The 20,586-nt window shown below is 45.7% G+C and overlaps 1 protein-coding gene across 1 annotated transcript in view; it reads right to left on the bottom strand.

The window, feature by feature from the left end:
- The window catches only part of PMPCA (peptidase, mitochondrial processing subunit alpha), a 31,125-nt gene that overhangs the window by 9,383 nt on the left and 1,156 nt on the right, over window positions 1–20,586 (bottom strand). Inside the window, exons 2-9 of the mRNA XM_077468218.1 lie at window positions 14,811–15,013; window positions 10,254–10,333; window positions 6,500–6,582; window positions 5,214–5,308; window positions 4,966–5,066; window positions 3,331–3,594; window positions 1,198–1,290; window positions 785–903 (exon numbers count right to left, since the gene is read on the bottom strand). Coding sequence (XP_077324344.1) covers window positions 785–903; window positions 1,198–1,290; window positions 3,331–3,594; window positions 4,966–5,066; window positions 5,214–5,308; window positions 6,500–6,582; window positions 10,254–10,333; window positions 14,811–15,013 — 1,038 coding nt within the window. The remainder of the gene's footprint in view (window positions 1–784; window positions 904–1,197; window positions 1,291–3,330; window positions 3,595–4,965; window positions 5,067–5,213; window positions 5,309–6,499; window positions 6,583–10,253; window positions 10,334–14,810; window positions 15,014–20,586) is intronic.

The raw sequence follows: 20,586 nt of genomic DNA, 5'->3' as shown, positions 1-20,586 counted from the left end.
CGTGACTCCATATGTCTATTGAACCTGTGGTCGAATGTGCCTAAGTTTCGTTTACCTCTATTAGTCCTATTATATAGAAAAGCTTAGACAGAGAGTAAATATTCGACATAGAGAGAACAGAATCGACAGAGAGAAACGATACTGGAATTGGGTGGGGGAAGTAAATAAAAAAAAAATGATAATATTCGACGGGATCGTTGCACGTTTATAATAATATTCGACGGGATCGTTGCACGTTTATAATAATATTCGATGGGATCGTCGCAACTATACGACACTGCAATCGTACATTTCGGCAATCGAATGCTCCGCCTATAGGCTATATAGTTTAGCAGCTCCATCGAATCTTCTTTATCCATTCGACAGATACCATAAGCCTTCCAAGACAGATTCGACCGTAATTCATGTGGATTTTCAGACGAATGCAATTTTTGCTTGAAAAACGAAATAAATAAAAACGAATTTCGGGAGTAACTAAATAAATAAAATTTACGGGCGAAAACGAAAAAACGAAACGAAATATTCTAGTCTGCACATGTCTAGTGTTCACACCATGCGATCCGATTCCTGTCCGAGTTTGCAGATCGCACTGCGATATGCAAACTGATCTGGGGGTGTCATTAACGTTTCACTGACACTCCAAGTAGTTCGCATAGGACAGTGTGAACTGCCGCCGGGAGGCATGCGATGCGGGGAACCCGCATCGCTGCAGTGTGAACCCAGCCTAAGTCTCACCGCTGCTCTTTAAAGTCACCTGTACTATCTGGCCAACCCACAGACTCACCTGTTGAGGACATTGAGGTAGAGTCTGGTGAACATTCCTTTCCCAGGTCCACCAGCTGAGAATGAACCGCCACCTCCCATCATCATGTTCAACACTGCAAATGGGATAAAGTCATCTTCCTGTCACAAAACAGAGTTACAATCAGATTGTCTCGTATGAAAGTGTCCTCCATACAAGGTACATAGCAGCGAGCTGTTATTTTATTTACAATCCATTTCTGGAAAATGCAAATTTCATCTGATTGCTGGCTGTGGGGGACATAAACAGTTCTTATTACTAACATTGAGCAATAAGGCCAAATAAGACCGGCATATTTTGTGTTACAAGCGTTGTATCCCCCAGCACAGATGGCATACATACAATACCCTGAGATTAGTAAGGAGTGACAAAGAATAGCAGATGTGATAAAATACCAGAAAGGAGCAGCTCTCCAGGCCAATCATAATGTGCGTCAGTTCAGGGATTGGGGTGGGGCCCAGACTCACGTCCGACATGTCTTTCTCCACCTGACAGACAGGACACATTGCAGGATTTAGTTTCAATCGTTTTTTATTAAAGTTTTTCAGAGAAAATACAGAGTCATTGATACATTCTTTTACATAGTGGAATATTATATCCATAGTAACGCAACAAATTAGACCCCTTTCACACCAGGGCGTTTTGCAGGCGCTATAGCGTTAGAAATAGCGCCTGCAATCCGCCCTAAAGAAGCTGCACCATTGTCTGTAGTGTGAAAGCCCCGAGGGCTTTCACACTGGAGCGGTGCGCTAGCAGGACGTCAGGGAAAAGTCCTGCCAGCAGCTTCTTTGGAGCGGTGAAGGAGCGGTGTGTTTACCGCTCCTCCATCGCTGCTCCCCATTGAAATCAATGGGGCAGCGCTGTAATACCGCTGACAAAACGTCACTATTGTGGCGTATTGCTGGCGGTTTTAACCCTTTCTCAGCTGCTAGCGGGGGGTAAAAGCGCCCCGCCAGCGGCCGAAATGCGCAGCAAATCCGGCGGTAAAATGCCGCTAAAAATAGCAGCGTTTTACCGCCCACGCTATGGGTGGTGTGGTGTGAAAGGGGTCTAAGAACAAATTTCAAATAGATAGATTTAGAAACAACTGGAGGTTAGTGGGCGCAGGTACATCAAATATAAGGGGGAAAGTCGCCCCTCTCCAGACACCCCCAATGGGTACAAGCTGTGTCATGGAAAGGGGAGCGGCACATCCAACCCACAGATCAAATTCTATTTAAACTAGTGGGGATGTTACCGTCTAAAGCCTGCTACTCACCTAACCAGGTAATATTTTATTAACGGTGGTATTAAAGCGGAGGTCCACCCTAAAGTGGACCTTCCGCTCATTGGAACCCTCCCCCCCTCCGGCGCCACAATTGGCACCTTTCAGGGGGGAGGGGGGGGTGCAGGTACCTGTACAGTACAGGTATCTGCACCCACTTCCGGCGTAGATTCTGCAGAAGGCACGCCCCTTTCCGCAGAATCTACGCCCCTTTCCGAAAGTCCCCCGCTGCCTGCTGGGAAACACACGGATCCCAGAGGCAGCGGGGACCATCCTTATTGCGCAGCGCGACTCGCGCATGCGCAGTAGGGAACCGGGAAATGAAGCCGAAAGGCTCCACTTCCTGATTCCCATACCCAAGATGGAGGCGGCAGCACCCGAGAGACGATTGAGAGATCGGCTTCGGGTGCCGACATCGCGGGCGCGCTGGGCGGGTAAGTTTCATTATTTTAAAAGTCAGCAGCTGCAGTATTTGTAGCTGCTGGCTTTAAAAAAAAAAAAAAAAAAAAAAAAACGCGGAGTCCCGGCGGACTCCCGCTTTAAGGAATAAAAAATAAAGAGAAAGAAAGGAAAAAGGGGATAGAAAAGAAAGAAGATGTATAGAAGGAGGAATGAGATGTCCTTCCAGAATGTTCTACCAAGATTGTTTTATCCAATTCCTAGGAAGATGTTAAGGGTATGTGCATGTAAACATTGCAGGATTTATTTCACCCACAGTAGCTGTTGTACTTTTTCATGCCAACATTTCACTCTGACAGAATATATTTTAGATTAAAATAGAAAAGCAAAGAATTGTACCACTTTTGGACACTAAACAAAACAGGGGTCCAACAGATAGAAGATGCTCATTTTACTAATCCCATAACAGATGGATACTGGAGCGGAGGGTAGATGCTGCTGTAAAAGCTTAGAAGTCTGGTTTTGATCCTGCCATTAAAAGGTGTCTAGGATGTTTGCATCTAACAAATAAAGCAACTCATCTTTGGCGTGTATCAGTTGCATGAGCTTTTCCATATTTCTTTATCACTTTAGCGGACCTCCAGCTGTTGCAAAACTATAAGTCCCATCATGCCTCTGCCTCTGGGTGTCAAGCTTGTGGCTGTCAGTCTTGCTATGCCTCATGGGATTTGTAGTTCTGCAACAGCTGGAGGTCCGCTAATTGGATATCCCTGCTTTAGCTGATTAAAGATTATTTGAGAACCCTAAAACAAAAGAATTCTGACTTTGAACAGCTAACGTTTTAAAATAGTTTTATCTCCTTTACCTTGACAATCCCTCCGGTATACTGGGCTATGGAGCGGTCCACACTGCAGGGTTTGCCAGATGCCCAAACAGGCTCCACTCCCTGCAGGTATTTTTTGGCACATTCCAGCAACTGGTCATGTTCTATGCCCACCCCTGCCAGCACCATCCTCTCCGGGGTGTAGTAATTGTGCATGTAGCCGTGCAGTGTCTTCCGATCTATCTTCTCAATGTTCTCCACAGGGCAGAAACGAGGGAGACCCACTGTGTTGTCTCTGAAGGCTGCCTGTCCAAAAATCAGCAAAGAAAGCCCATCATAATACCAGGAACAGCAAGCAAAACAAAGAATGTTATGTAAAAGTATGGCTGCGCAAGAATATACAGTATGTTGCTCTGCTTTTACCTGGAGCAGGTATTGTGGGTTTCATAGATGATGCTTAGTGAAGTTCTTCCCTAAAGGGAGCCTGTCATGCAGGAAAATACTTGTGTGATGGAAATCTAACCAGTTCCCGACCAGCGCACGCCGATATACGTCGGCAGAATGGCACGCATATTGACGTACAGGTACGTCCAATCTTTAATGCCGCCCTGCCATCGCGAGCGCTGGTCGGGACCCCCGTGAGTCCGGTCATGGGTCCCGCAGACTCGATCGCCGCGGGCATACCCGCGATCGTCTCACGGGGCGGCTAAACGGAGAGATGCCGTTGTAAACAGCATCTCCCCGTTCTGCCTAGCAACAAGTGACACTGATCTCTGCTCCATGTGATTGGAGCAGAGATCAGTGTTCACTAAATGAAAGCCCAGCCCCCAACAGTTAGTAACACACCCCTAGGAACACTTAACCCCCTACACTGCCACCCACTGGTTAACCCCTTCACTGCCAGTGTCATTTACACAGGAATCACTGCATTTGTATAGCACTGATTGCTGTATTAATGACAATGGTCCCAAATATGTGTCAAAAATGTCCGATGTGTCCACCACAATGTCGCAGTCACAATAAAAAAATCGCTGATCGCCGCCATTACTAGTAAAAAAAAAAAATTATTAATAAAAATCCCATAAAACTATCCCCTATTTTGTAAACGCTATAACTTTTGCGCAAACCAATCAATAATCACTTTTACCAAAAATATGTAGAAGAATACGTATCGGCCTAAACTGAGGGAAAAAAATAATTTTTTTAATATATTTTTGGGGGATATTTATTATAACAAAAAGTAAAAAATAATGTGTTTTTTTTTCAAAATTGTCGCTCTTTTTTTGTTTATAGCGCAAAAAATAAAAACCGCAGAGGTGATCAAATACCACCAAAAGAAATCTCTATTTGTGGGAAAAAAAGGACGTCAATTTTGTTTGGGAGCCACGTCGCACGACCCCGCAATTGTCAGTTAAAGCGACGCAGTGCCGAATCGCAAAAAGTGGTCTGGTCTTTGGCCAGCAAAATGGTCCGGGGCTGAAAGTGGCTAATGAAAGCCGTCATTCCTCAACTCAGGTGCCGCATACTAGTTCCAGGCCAGTGAAGATGAAACAGTACATGGAGTCATCTTCCTGATCCTCACACATTGCATCAATATGGGAATGGCTGCCGCCAACAGAACCAAAATCTCATAAGATCTGCTTTTAGACATGAATTCTTTAATTCCAGCCCACCTACCGCATGAATCATCTCAGTCAGCAAAGGCTCCGGGTCTGGCCTCATATTGAGATCCTCCAACTCAAATCGCACCGCCATCCTCGTCATCTCCAGTTCCTCATCTGTAACAGACAAAAACAATATCAGGAAGAGTAGATACTTCCTTATGGAACAGGTGAAGGTAGGTACTCTTTCTTGGGTTTGTGTATGGAAAACTAACGTAGGACATTATCTGTAGCATCAGACAGAAAGAAGAGGACCCAGCTTACCAGACAGCCGTGGCTGCAGAACAACCTCCGTCAGCAGACTGACCACCGTGTCCAGGCCCTTGGCATCTGCAGAAACTGCATACATGGTAGTGTCCCTGGAAGATAAGGACAAGTGCAGAATCAATAACTGAACATGCAATAGTTTTGGAAAAGAATCTTGCAGCTATTTTGGATGCTAGGCCAACATTTCAAAGAAGAAAAAAAATATTGTGGTGCCCGGATCTACCGCACTATTAGTATACAATTATTTAGATAATATAGTAATTACTTCAACCTTTCACCATGTAGTATCAACAACATGGCACTGTCCATGCAACCACAAAAACTGCATAGAAGAAAAAAAAGAAAGGGCAAGGCCTTCCAAAGGGGTCACACTAACTGAACACTACGGTTGAATTTAATAAAAATTTTATTAGAAAAAAAAAAAAACACACCGTAATATGAAATATGACAAAATACCAAAAAATAGCGGTCAGAGTATAACCTTCCAAAACATTAAAAAAAGAAAACGTCATTTAAAAAGAACGATCACAGCTGCACATCCATCCAATCAGACATACACACAGCTCAAAGGATGGGAGTTGATTGAAGTTTTGTTGATCAATATATTGCATATACAATGCAATTGTAGCTGTTGCAAAACTACAAGTCCCATCATGCCTCTGCCTCTGGGTGTCATGCTTGTGGCTCTCAGAGCCTTGCTATGCCTCATGGGAATTGTAGTTCTGCAACAGCTGGAGGTCCGCTAATTGCATATACTATCCTCCTCCTTTCTAATAATCACAGGGCGGCTGAACGGGGAGATGCCTTTGTAAACAGCATCTCCCCGTTCTGCCTAGCAACAAGTGATGCTGATCTCTGCTCCATGTGATTGGAGCAGAGATCAGTGTTCACTAACACAAAGCCCAGCCCCCCCCCCCCCCCACAGTTAGTAACACGCCCCCAGGAACACTTAACCCCTACACTGCCACCCCCTGGTTAACCCCTTCACTGCCAGTGTCATTTACACAGGAATCACTGCATTTGTATAGCACTGATTGCTGTATAAATGACAATGGTCCCAAAAATGTCCGATGTGTCCACTATAATGTCGCATTCACAATAAAAATCGCTAATCGCCGCCATTACTAGTAAAAAAAAAAAAAACTATTAATAAAAATGCCATAAAACTATCCCCTATTTTGTAATCACGCTGTCTTATTTTCGGGGGAAACTGTATATATTTTATTACATTTCTGTAATGCTTGAAGGAATGTCCCTTTAAAACTGCAATAGCCGGCCCTTACCTGGACGTCTGACAGTCGCATATACCACCATGTTTTTCCAGAGTAAGAAGGATCTCATCTTTACTGCCAAACTGGGCTGTAGACTGCAAGAGAGAGAGAAAAATAACCCCACTGCTACTCAGGAGACATGTGGCCTTAATTTAAATGGCCAATCAACACAGAAATATTTTATTTAAAGCAGAACTGGAACTAAAAACTGTATCTGAGCACCACAAACTGAAAACTCTTATTTTATTAATGTTTATTATTCACAGCAAAGTCACCTATCCGTCCATGTCTACATGCATTTTTTTTTTTTACTGAGAAATCACTTCCCTAGCATATCTAGCTGTAGCCATCTTGAGTAAAGGCAGATTCATGTAGCAATTACTTTCTGAAATCTATCTGCCCTTATCTCAGGCATGGAGGCAGGCAGGAGGGTGTGCTTATTTTGGAAAGCCCCTCCTTCCCGAAAGAAAAAGAAAAATGACCATGAAGATTCCTGAGATGCATGACATCATTTTGGCCTAGGCCCCAAACCAGGAAGCAACTTAAAGTGGGAGTAAACTTCCATGCATGGTTTCACCTATAGGTGCTGTAAATTTCTCCTAAACGTGCGCTGTTTAGGAGATTTTGACTTTAGATGCAGCCGATGACGTCACTGGTGCATGCGCAGATAGCCAAAGCCTATGAACTCAGAAAAAGACCGCGTGAAGATGGAAGAGCCTTTAGCAGTGACAGTGCATCGCTGGAGGACTAACTGCCCAGGGCCCGATTTTATTTATTTATTTTTTTTGGATGTGGTTTACTACAGCTTTAAAGAGGAAGTAAACCCTGATGGGTGTTACTTCCTCTTTGATTCCCTGCAAAGGTAAAGCATAATGGACTACTATGCATCGCATCGCATCACATAGTAGTCCATTATGTGTCACTTACCTGACACAGGAGCCAGCGAAGTCACCGCTGTCCCCTTGTGTACGGAGCCTCCATCTTCTCGGTGGGTCTCGCTGGTCTGGCGTTGTCATTCGATGGAGCCGCAATGTCACTCCCGCGCATGCGCATGGGAGCAGCCACTCGCGGCATATCGCCGTTAACAGCGGCGTGCTCAGTGCGCCTGCGCGCCGCTGCCTGTGGCGCATGCGCTGTAGACAGCGGTGCCAGTCTTTCGGCAAATATCTCCTAAACCGTGTAGGTTTAGGAGATATTTCTTGGACCTACAGGTAAGCCTTAATCTAGACTTACCTGTAGGTCAAAGTGGCTTGTAAGGGTTTACAACCACTTTAAGAAATGTAAGGGAAAAAAAAAAGTTTAAAACAAGTAAATATAATATACCCTCCTATATATTTACTAATGCTACCAGCATACAGATTAAAATTAGTTAGTGTTAGTTAGTGTTGATTAAAAGAGTTTATTCTACTTTAAGAGGGCTGCAGGTTTTTTTTGCCTTCCTCTGGATCAACTGTGGGTATTGGATTGGTTTATATTGAGCTTTTCTTTGTTTCTTTTCCCTGTTGGTTGAATTGGATGGACTTCCCCTATAATCCCCTATGCTCCGCTGCCACATTTGGCACCTTTTGGGGGTGAGCAGGTAACTGTTTTTGACAAATATTCATCACCACTTATGGGAGACTTCACCGCAGCGAGGTCCCCTGGAAGTTCAGCCCCCCCTTCTCCTTCCCCTACCGCCAAAGCGATTCATGCAGGCGCAGTAGGGAATAGTTTCTCTTCAAAGGGATGGCTGCGGCAGCACCAGAGAACCCGATTGAAAAATCAGCTGGGGTACCAACATTGCGGGATCCCTGGACAGGTAGGTGTTCTAATACTAAAAGTCAGCAGTATTTGTAGCTGCTGACTAGGGTCGCACCGGTGCCGATACTAGCCATTTTTTGCGAGTATCTGGATGCTGAGGCAGAGAACAGGGGGCTCTGTATGAAGACACTGTACAGGCGGTATCACGTTGTACTGTGCAGCGGGGCTCTCTCCCTCCTCCATGTGCCGTTTGGCCAGCTCCTCTCCCGTGAGAGAATCCTGTACCATGCCTCCAGTCTCTGACCGTCTCCTGTACCATGCCTGCAGTCTCTGACCGTCTCCTGTACCATGCCTGCAGTCTCTGACCGTCTCCTGTACCATGCCTGCAGTCTCTGACCGTCTCCTGTACCATGCCTGCAGTCTCTGACCGTCTCCTGTACCATGCCTCCAGTCTCTGACCGTCTCCTGTACCATGCCTGCTGTCACTTCTGCCTGTTGCCTCCTCCTTTCCTCTACCAAGTGTCACCTCTGCCCCTATGCCCCCCAATAACCCTCCCATCCCCATCCTCTGCCCCCCCAGCGATCACAGCCTTTTCCATCCCAACTCTCCCACCCCACAATCCCCATTTCAACCCACCCTCAACTACCTTGCCCTCACTTAACCCCCCCCCCACCCTGCCTTCACCCAATTCCCAAATAGCAACCCCCTGCACCTCCCAAACCATCCCTTTTCCTAGGCGATGGGTATTGGTAATTGGTATCGGCGAATATCTGCAAAAAAGTATCGTTACTCAGACTGGAGCTCTGCTTTAACTATGTAAGAGAAGAATCACTTGCAGGGATCTTATGTAGGTCATGAATTCGGAGGCAATCCCACCCCGAGGAGTAAGGCTAGACAGATATTAAAGCGGGAGTCCGCCGTTTTGTTTATTTTAAAAGCCAGCAGCTACAAATACTGCAGCTGCTGACTTTTAAATAATGACACTTACCCGCCCAGCGTGCCCGCGATGTCGGCACCCGAAGCCGATCTCTCGATCGTCTCTTGGCTATGGGAATCAGGAAGTGGAGCCTTTCGGCTTCATTTCCCGGTTCCCTACTGCGCATGCGCGAGTCGCGCTGCGCAATAAGGATGGACCCCGCTGCCTCTGGGATCTGTGTGTTTCCCAGCAGGCAGCGGGGCACTTGCGGAAAGGGGCGTAGATTCTGCAGAATCTACGCCCCTTCCGCAGATAGCTATGCCGGAAGTGGGTGCAGATACCTGTACTGTACAGGTAACTGCACCCCCTCCCCCCTGAAAGGTGCCAATTGTGGCGTCGGAGGGGGGGAGGATGCCAATGAGCGGAAGGTCCACTTTAGGGTGGAGCCCCGCTTTAATGACTTGTAACACAACACATACAAGTTCCACAAAGAATAACTCAATTTTTGCTGAGAAAAACAAAAACAGCCATCTTGGGTATGGGAATCAGGAAGTGGAGCCTTGCGGCTTCACTTCCCGGTTCCCTACTGCGCATGCGCGAGTCGCGCTGCGCAATAAGGATGGTCCCCGCTGTCTCTGGGATCCGTGTGTTTCCCAGCAGACAGCGGGGGACCTGCGGAAAGGGGCGTAGATTCTGCGGAAAGGGGCGTACCTTCTGCAGAATCTACCCTGGAAGTGGGTGCAGATACCTGTACTGTACAGGTATCTGCACCCCCCTCCCCCCTGAAAGGTGCCAATTGTGGCGCCGGAGGGGGGGGAGGGTTCCAATGAGCGGAAGCTCCACTTTAGGGTGGAGCTCCGCTTTAAGCTAATTAGAAACAGGACAATCTCTTATATGAACAGTCAGCAAGCCTAATATCGCCAGCGGTAAATAAGCAAAGCCTGGGGTAACATGGGGTGTCAGTGTAAAATAAACGGTGCAGAACCCATTTCAAACTGCTAACAAACTGAGGCCTTCATCTGACACACTTCATTTCTCATTTTTGGTGGAGGACGTGTAGAAGATTTCACACGGGGCTTCAATGGTAAAAGGCAAAAGGTGATACTTACAGAGAAGGCGAGTTTCTCCAGAAAGTGAGAGATGCCACTTAAATATTTTGTTTCATGCCTGGAGCCTGAATTTATGAGAACTACAAGAGAAAAAAAAAAAACATAATTGTTTATTTAGGAACTGTTCACAGCAAAAGGCTTTGTTCTGCATTGGACAAGCTTTATTCAACACAGTCAACAGCATAGACAAGGCAATTTGCCTTGTTTTTTATGTAAATCAGGACATGCGCTATGTTTTCACCACAACGCATTGAAATATAACACACCACATCGCCCTGCAGTGCAAAAAAGGGTAATGAAATGATGAAATATCATTTTTCAATGTAAATAAAGATCGTAATAAAAATTGTAATGCGTTGTAATCAGCGCATCAGCAGCGCTTCTTTCACAGCGCACCCTAGTGGTCACATTATAACCTGGCTGCTGGTGTAAATGGGAAAGCACCAAATACATTCTCAAGTACTCTCAGCCCTTGTACACACGGTCGGAGATTCCGTCGGAATGTGTCCGATCGGACCGTTTTGTCGGATATTCCGACTGTGTGTGGTCTCCATCGGACTCCGGCGGACCAAGTTTTCCAACTTGTTGGAAATATTTTCCGACAAAATGCTCCGATCAGACATACTCCGATCATGTGTAGAGAATTCCGATCGGACCAAGTGCCACGCATGCTCAGATCAAATTCCTACATCAAAGCTATTGGCTACTAGCCTGAACGTAGTCCCGTCGTAACGAAATTACATCATCACGTTCTGAACGATCGGATTTTCCGACAACTTTGTCCGACCGTGTGTATGCAACAGTTTCGGACAAAATCTGACGGATTTGGTTGTCGGAATGTCCGACCCATGTGTACAAGGGCCTACAAATTCTGTGCGAAGCTTAGCTCTCTCCAATTGACTATACCAATGTGCAACCTGACTCATGCAGGAGCAGCACAAGGAGTTCTTACTGCATCATAGGAACCTTTTTCTTTCTGAGATTTAGACTTGCTGAGCTATAAACACTTTGGGGTGATAATGTATTCTCATTATTTATTTTGTATAGTATATAATTATACATACAGGACATTATAAACACCATTATTTGTATTTTGCTACCCTTGACTGTCAGATTTGCCCATCACAACCACGAAGAAACTTTCTGGCCAACCTGTCATTACTTCTCCACCACAGTTCTTGCTAGAATTATAATATGATTATTTACAAAAAGGTGTTTCATATACAGTCTTGGGCTAGAAAAAAAGACAAAATCCCTGTTGGCTTTTGCATCTTAACACCTCCGGCTTTGATATCAGTCACAGATCATGGTAGTCACTTCACAGGGTTACCGTAGCACAGGGCTCGACAAATCCCAGGCGCCAGGTCGCCGTTGCGACTAGAAATTGTGCCCTGGCGCCTGGATTTTTGTCACTGACAGGTGCCTCTGTTGCTCTGTGTCCAGTGCCACCTGCCAGTTAGTGCCACTTGCCATTGCACAGCAGTGCTACCTGACAGTGCCATCCAGTGCAACCTGCCAGTGCAATCCAGTGCCACCTGCCAGTTAGTGCCGCCTGCCAATGGCAGTTAGTGCCACCTGCCAGTGCCAAGCAGTGCTATCCAGTGCAACCCAGTGCCACCTTCCAATGCCAGTTAGTGCCAGCTGCCAGTGCTGCCCATCAGTGCCACCTGCCAGTTCCCATTAGTGGCACCTCAGTGCTGCCTATTGATGCCCATCAGTGCCAACCTCAATGCCGCCCCATCAGTGCAGCCTATCAAAGCACATCAGTGAAGGAGAAAAAAAACTTATTTGAAAAATCTTATAACAAAACAAAAGTTGATTTTTTTTAATTTTTAAATATTGTCTTTTTCTCTTGGCATCAGGCACGAGCAATTCTTATTGTCCGATGCCCCAGATATGCAGTTCTGGCCGATGGGCAGAGGATTTAAATAACTGGCTCCTAACTTTTTCAGCTGGCTCCTAGATTCTAAGCAAATTTGTCAAGCCTCCGCCGTAGCATCTTGGTGATCCAGATGACCATAGATGACTAAAGCTTAAACCAGGGGTGACTGTGGTCTTCTAAGGATCCCAGATACAGGAACAATTGTTTACACTTTGCTGTTCAGGCTTTGTGGATAACGGGCATACAGGTGGGTACCTCCGCATCCGCTGCCGAGAGTGCCAGCAGCGGGGTGAAACCCGTTCCCGACTCCTCCAAACCTTCCCATCAGGCGCTAACAACTCTAATATTTTGGGAAGACTTGGGATGGCCATACATGGTCGAGTTTCGAAAATAATTTTCTTTTGGAAATCAGAAAATTTGTGCGTTTTGGGATCCGATGGTGCCACCATTAAATTTCGAAAATTCGGCCAACCAAGCCTTCAAATTCACCTCATGTTGCTACAGAAAATAATTTTGTTTCTTTTCTTTCCGGGAATTTTCTTTTCCGATTACATTTCTCGCACGATTCTCCCATCATTCGTTAGTTTTTCAAAAATTTTCAAACATGTCCAATTACTCATATTTGATTGCCGCACGAAAATCGGCTGTTGCTGCAGCCCACTAATGGTGCGAAATACGAAGGAAAATTCTTTCGAAATTCGACCCATGTATGGCCTGCCTTAGACCTTCCTGCCTGCATGAACAACTCTAATATTTTAGGAAGGCTGAGACCTTCCCATCTGGCACCAACAATGCTGTATTTTTGGGGTGGTCCAAACAACCTCACCTGGCTGACAACAACAATACTATTGTATAGACCAGGGATATGCAATTAGAGGACCTCCAGCTGTTGCAAAACTACAAGTCCCATCATGCCTCTGCCTCTGGGTGTCATGCTTGTGGCTGTCAGAGTCTTGCTGTGCCTCATGGGAGTTGTAGTTCTGCAACAGCTGAAGGTCCGCTAATTGCATATCACTGGTATAGACATTTCCACCTAGCACTGACAATTCAACTGTTCTGAGGAGGTTCAGACCTCCTCACCTGACACTGAAAACTCTAACATTTTGGGAGGTCCAGACCTTCCCACTGAACCAATTCTAATGTTTTGGGGCGGCTCAGACCTTCCCACTGAACCAATTCTAATGTTTTGGGGCGGCTCAGACCTTCCCACTGAACCAATTCTAATGTTTTGGGGCGGCTCAGACCTTCCCACTGAACCAATTCTAATGTTTTGGGGCGGCTCAGACCTTCCCAACCGACACCAACAACTTTTTTGGAGAGGTTTAGAACTCTTCACTTCACATCTTCCCAACCTGCAGAGACAATTCTACCATTTCAGGGAGGCTCAGACCTTCCCCCCCTCCCCCCCCCTACTGTTTTGGGGGAGAATCAGACCCCCTCACCTGTCACCTACAACTGGGGAGGGAGGTCAATACATTTCCACCTGGCACTGACAGCTCTAGTTTCTTAAAGTCACTCTCATCCCCTTTCCAAACTACTCTTATGTACACACGATCGGAATTCCGGCCAGAAAAAGGACCGATGAGAGCTTTTCATCGGAAAATGCGACCGTGTGTATGCTCCATCGGAATTTAGCTGTTCCGAATTTCCGCCAGCCAAAAACTGATAGCGTGTTCTCAATTTTCCAGACGGAAAAACATTCTAACGGTAATTCCGATCGTGTGTATGCAATTCCGACACGCCAAAAATCACGCATGCTCAGATTCAACTACGAGACGGAAGCTATTGGCTACTGGCTATTGAACTTCCTTTTTCTAGTCCCGTCGTACGTGTTGTACATCACCGCGTTATAAACTATCGGAATTTGGTGTGACTGTGTGTAGGCAAGACAGCTTGAGCCGAATTCCATCGGGAAAACCATCAGAGCTTTTTTTCGACGAGAATTCCGATCGTGTGTACGCGGCATTAGCCTATTTCACGGTCTTTTAGATAACAGTTCTAGTCCATTCATTCTTAATAATCACTTTTGTTGCAGGCAATGTGTTCTTATTTTTCCGGCCAGCACTTGAATACATAGACAGCTTTTGTAAGAACAGAAAAGGTAGTAGTGTTGCATCACTTGGATATTAAAGCGGAGGTCCGTCCAAAAAAAAAAAATTAAACCAGCAGCTACACATACTGCAGCTGCTGTCTTTTAATAATAGGACACTTACCTGTCCTGGAGTCCAGCGATGTCGGTACAGCAGCTGATGTTTGCATCAGCTGTTGGGTGTTGCCGCCGCCATTGCAGGTAAGGGTACCAAGCAGTGTAGCCTTTCGGCTTCACGCCGGGAACCCTACTACGCATGTGTGAGGCCCGCTCCTCTCTCCTACTGGCCCGGTGACAGAGGAAAAAAAAAGGGAGCCCCCAGCCGTGACATCAATAGCGTGGCTGAGGCTCCCGGAAGTAGGAAAGGATAGCTGTAAAAAAAAAACAGGTATCCTGTCCCCCCTCCCCCCTAAAAGGTGCCAATTGTGGCACCGGAGGGGGGGGGGGGGGAGTAATCAGATGAGCAGAAGTTGTACTTTTGAAGGGAACTCCTCTTTAATAGGATTTCTCCTTACTTCTTCCCTCCATAGCCCCTATAATAATAATAAAATGAATACATATCTAGCAGCACACTTGTTCAACTTACGCCCAACAGTACAAAATTGTCCAAATTTGTTTTGCGAAGCAACGCGAAGCCCATTGTCCAGAGTGGTTACTTTTGTTTCAAACTTTTCCTGCCCATCCACTCTTGCAAAGACCGGCTTGGGAACGCCAGGTAGGGGAGCGGAGAGGGGAATGCTGGGATAGGATCCACCACCACTGTACCGCCTGTAGGCCGGCAGGCCATATCTGGAAAAGACCACACAGAGTGATGATGTAGGGAGGACGGGGGGGGGGTGACACATGGTAACAATATATAGAGGACAAGGATAGGGGGTCACAAACAGTACCAACATATACAAAACAGGAACTGGGGGTCACACACTGGGACAACATGTAAAAGGACACAGAATGCGGTCACACAGAGTGAACAGCTGAAGAAAAGACTGCAGATAAACTGGTACAACTTATGTAGGAAGATTTGTTTCATCACTGTATATTACCTGAGGCCAGCCACTTCACTGGGTAAAGGTAAGGGTTTACAACCACTATAAGTCACTTTTAAAGTGAAACCCCGCCCTGACATTTTTTAGGTTGGAAGCAATATGCTGGAGTCAGAGGTGTTTGGAGACAAATCTGTACAGTAGCGCTGGGCAGTGCTGACTTCCTGGCGGGCTCTGAACCTCTGAGCTCATCCTTAGTTGTGGATGGGCCTTCCAGCATGACAATGACCCAAAACACACAGCCAAGGCAACAAAGGAGTGTCTCAAAAAGAAGCACATTAAGGTCCTGCAGTGGCCTAGCCAGTCTCCAGACCTTAATCCCATAGAAAATATGTGGCGGAAGCTGAAGGTTCGAGTTGCCAAACATCAGCCTCGAAACCTTAAAGCGGGAGTCCGCCGGGAGTTCCGCCGTTTTTTTTTTTTTTAAAAGCCAGCAGCTACAAATACTGCAGCTGCTGACTTTTAAAATAGTGACACTTACCCGCCCAGCGCGCCCGCGATGTCGTCATCCAAAGCCGATCTCTCGATCGTCTCTCGGGTGCTGCCGCCGCCATCTTGGGTATGGGAATCAGGAAGTGGAGCCTTTCGGCTTCATTTCCCGGTTCCCTACTGCGCATGCGCGAGTCGCGCTGCGCAATAAGGATGGACCCGCTGCCTCTGGGATCTGTGTGTTTCCCAGCAGGCAGCGGGGGACTTTCGGAAAGGGGCGTAGATCTACGCCCCTTTCCGCAGAGAGCTATCCCGGAAGTGGGTGCAGATACCTGTACTGTACAGGTACCTGCACCCCCCACCCCCCTCCCCCCTGAAAGGTGCCAATTGTGGCGCCGGAGGGGGGGAGGATTCCAATGAGCGGAAGGTCCACTTTAGGGTGGACCTCCACTTTAATGACTTGGAGAGGATCTGCAAAGAGGAGTGGGACAAAATCCCCCCTGAGATGTGAGCAGACCTGGTGGCCAAATACAAGAAACGTCCGACCTCTGACTGCCAACACGGGTTTTGTCACCAAGTACTAAGTCTTGTTTTGCGAAGGGGTCAAATACTTATTTAAATTTATTAAAATGCAAATCAACTTTTTTGAAATGCTTTTTTTTGGATATTTTTGTTGTTATTCTGTCTCTCACTGTTAAAATTATATACTATTCAAAAAGTCAATGATTTGTTGAAATGTGTCATATTTATTTGGGTTGTGACATCAAATCTTCATTTAGGACTATTATGTGCATTTTCTATATGTGACCGTAACAGGTGTAATATTATGTATTTTTTTTACATGGATTTACACTAAATAAAGTTTACTTTATCACTTTTAAAAAAAACATATATCAAAATTAATGGTACCAAAAAATGATAAACACATAAAAGGTATATATAAAAATATATATATATTTTTTTTATAAAAATCATTAAAACAATGTTAAAACTACAAGGGAACAAATCCATATCAAGCAATATAGGCCATATATACTATCAATGCATGGTTATCTTTGCTGAAATGTCCAAGAGGTTGACGCGTTTCACATCCCTGAGCTTCATCAGGACCTTTTATATCTTAGCATCAAAGAAAGATGGCCTAAACATCCATGGAATATTCAATTGTCTCTTGGGGGGGGGGGGGGGGTCAGGAATTAATTTTTCCCCGGGTGGAGCAAATTGGATCATGCTTTATTGGATTTTTTTTTGCCTTCCTCTAGACTAGAGCAACTGTTGCTATAAGATTACGTATATGGGATTGTATAATTATTATTTTTCCCCTTCTATTGGTTGAACTAGATGGACTTGTTTCCCTTTTCAACCAGACTATGCAACATCGCTTAAAGCGGGGTTCCACCCTAAAGTGGAACTTCCGCTCATCGGAACCCTCCCCACCTCCGGTGTCACAGTTGACACCTTTCAGGGGGGAGGGGGGTGCAGATACCTGTCTAAGACAGGTATTTCCACCCACTTCCGGGCATAGACTCCCACGGGAGTCTATGCCTCTTCCTGTCCCGGCGTGCTGTCTGCTGGGACACACACGGGTCCCCGAGACAGCGCGGACCATTCCTATTGCACTGCGCGACTTGCGCATGCGCAGCAGGGAACCGGGAAGTGAAGCTGCAACGCTTCACTTCCTGATTCCCTCACCTAGAATGGCGGCGGCAGCAGCCGAGAGCCGAGCGATCGATCGGTCTCGGCTGCCGACATCGCTGGATCCTGGGACAGGTGAGTGTCCATTTATTAAAAGTCAGCAGCTGTAGTATTTGTAGCTGCTGGCTTTTAATAATTTTTTTTTTTTTCAGTGAAATCCCTCTTTAGGCTGGGTTCACACTGCTGCGGGGGGAGATCCGGATGCGATTCGCACCCGCACTGCAGTGCAAATCACATCCGATCTCTGTGCAATGCGAGTACAGCCATACAGATAGTATGGCTGAATTCGCATCGCTCCCGCAGCAAACTCGCACGGGAGCCTTTTTTTGGTCCGCAACAGAATCGGATCGCATGGGGGTTCACACCATGCGATCCGATTCCTGTGCGAGTCTGCAGATCGCACTGCGATATGCGGACGGATCTGGGGGTGTCATTAACATATCATTGACACTCCCAGCCATCCACATAGGGCAGTGTGAACTGCCGGCGGGAGGTGTGCGATGCGGGAAAACGCCGCGGATTCGCGGCGTTCCCGCATCACTGTGGTGTGAACCCGGCCTTAAGGAGTATAGCAAAGGAACGGTGATCAAATGGAGGGTGTCACTATAAAACTTGCACGGTTGGCAGAGCAACATATAAAGGCAATAATGACGGTACTTCATAATTAAAATGGGTAGGCGTTTCTCAAACTAAGGAAGGGGCCACAAATAGGCTCAAATTTCTGTGAATGGGATCAATGGTATACCATACCGAGGCCTGCCTGTCCTCCATCAAGCTTAACCCTTTCATGACTAAGCCTATTTTTGACATTTGGTGTTTACAAGTTAAAATCCATATTTTTTGCTAGAAAATTACTTGGAACCCCCCAAACATTATATATATTTTTTTTTAGCAGAGAATAAAACGGCGATTGTCGCAATATTTTATGTCACGCGGTATTTGCACAGCGGTGTGTTTTAAACTTAACTTTTTGGGAAAAGGGACACTTTCATGAATTTTAAAAAAACGAAACAGTAAAATTAGCCCAATTTTTTTGCAAAATGTGAAAGATGATGTTACGCCGAGTAAATAGATACCAAACATGTCACACTTTATAATTGCACGCACTCGTGGAATGACGACAAACTACGGTACCTAAAAATCTCAATAGGCGACGCTTTAAAAGAAAAAATTCCGGTTACCAGGTTAGAGTTACAGAGGAGGTTTAGTGCTAGAATTATTGCTCTCGCTCTGACGATCGCGGAGATACCTCATATGTGTGATTTAAACACCATTTACATATGCGGGCGTGACTTTTGTATTTCTTTGCTGCGCGAGCTCGCGAGGACGGGGGGCGCTTTAAAATTTATTTATTTTTTTCTTATTTATTTTAAAATTTATAAAATTATTTTTTCTTTTTTTTGATCATTTTTATTGCTGTCACAAGGAATGTAAACTTCCCTTGTGACAGTAATAGGTGGTGACAGGTACTCTTTATGGAGGGATCGGGGGTCTAAAAGACCTCCAATCCCTCCTTTACACTTCAAAGTATTCAGATTGCCGTTTTCGGCGATTCTGAATACTGTATATATTTTTAAATCCGGCGCCATTGGCAGCCGAGTAAACAGGAAGTGACGCCATGACGTCGCTTCCATGTTTACAATTAGGAGACTGGAATTAAGCCGCTTACGGCTTCATTCCAGTCCCTCCCTAGCCGCCAGAGGCATCGGTGCCCCCGATTGAATGGGAGCCCCGGTAAGAGCGGCGGGAGGGGGGGGGAACGTCCCCTCCTTCTCCTCCGGCATAACAGCCGAGCGGCTTTTAGCCGCATCAGTTGTTATGGCTGGAAAGCCAATCGCCCGCTCTAAAAATAAGTACTGGGATGATGCCTGCAGGTGCGGGCATCGTCCCGGTATAACCCCCGGAAGCCGAGTACGCACATCTGTGTACGCTCGGCGGGAAGGGGTTAAAGTGGAAGTAAACCCATCAATTTAACAGTTTCAAAAAAAAAATTTACATTCCCGGCATGCCGGGAATGCTAACTGCACATTGGTTGTGCTCTCAGTCAAACCATCCAATGGCTGGTGTCATAACTGATCACATGTGCAGCACCATGGCAGTTGAAGATTAAACAGGGTCAAAAATGGCAGCTTCCATGGCTGAAAACGATAGGAGGGTTTACTTCCACTTTAATAAATGGTGCACATCTGAGCGACACCTCCATGCCACCGTGCTACCGTTATAGCCTTTATATGTTGCCCTGCCAACCACGCAAGTTTTTTTTTAAGTAACATTTGCTATTTGATCAACGTCCCTTTGCCATAGTCCTCAGGGCATGTTTAGGCCATGTTTCTTTGCTGCCAAGATATAAAAAAGTCCTGAAGAAGCTCAGATGTGAAACTCGTCAACCTCTTGGACAATTCAGCAAAGATAACAGTGTATTGATAGTATATATGGCCTATATTGCATGATAAGGATATGTTCCTTTGTACTTTTTAATGATTTGTAATAAAACATATCTTCATATGTTCGACCTTTCCTGGTACCATTAAAGTGCGACATGTTTTTTTATTTTTTTTATTTTATTTTTTAAGTGGTAAATAATGGATGTGGTACGCCTATAATAGCCATTTGTTTTTCTTTATGAAAGTTTATTCCAGGAATTGCTATAAGAGATGATCTCCGCCTGGGGAGGGGGAGGGGAGGAGGAAGTGTCCGGGGACAGCCTTCCTTCCTGTGATGGGAAGATAGGGAGCCTCACATGTCACATGGACAGATCACACACACACAGGACCTCTTGTTATACATACATGTGATGTTTCCAGTTTAAAGGTGTATCAACCCCAGAGCGGTGCTGTGGATACACTACATAATAGACATGCCACGTCCCCATATTTGAATTTACTATGGAAACTGCAAAAGGGAGACCATTATATATTTTACATTAAGGTTGGTTTGTAACCACTACCACTCATTACGTTTTAATCCTCCCCCTGATTGGGGCACCACTGGACTTGTGCAGCTGGAGGATTATTGGATTTTTTATTATTATTACTCCCTCTTCGGAGTCTCCTGTCCCCTGTATGCCTCTCAAGGTTCACACTACCACCCTCATCTTTATATAGACGATCCTCGTTTAGCTATGAGGAATAAAAAAAAAAGTCATAATCTCCTGATGAAGCCTTTCATAGAAACGCGTAGAGGACCTCCGAGCTG

The sequence above is a fragment of the Lithobates pipiens genome, unplaced genomic scaffold, assembly GCF_037356315.1.
Source record: "Lithobates pipiens isolate NorthernLeopardFrog02 unplaced genomic scaffold, aLitPip1_a1.2 Scaffold_11, whole genome shotgun sequence".
Taxonomy (NCBI): domain Eukaryota; kingdom Metazoa; phylum Chordata; class Amphibia; order Anura; family Ranidae; genus Lithobates; species Lithobates pipiens.
The sequence above is the reverse complement of the archived record's forward strand: the minus strand, read 5'-3'. Positions and strand labels throughout refer to the sequence as shown.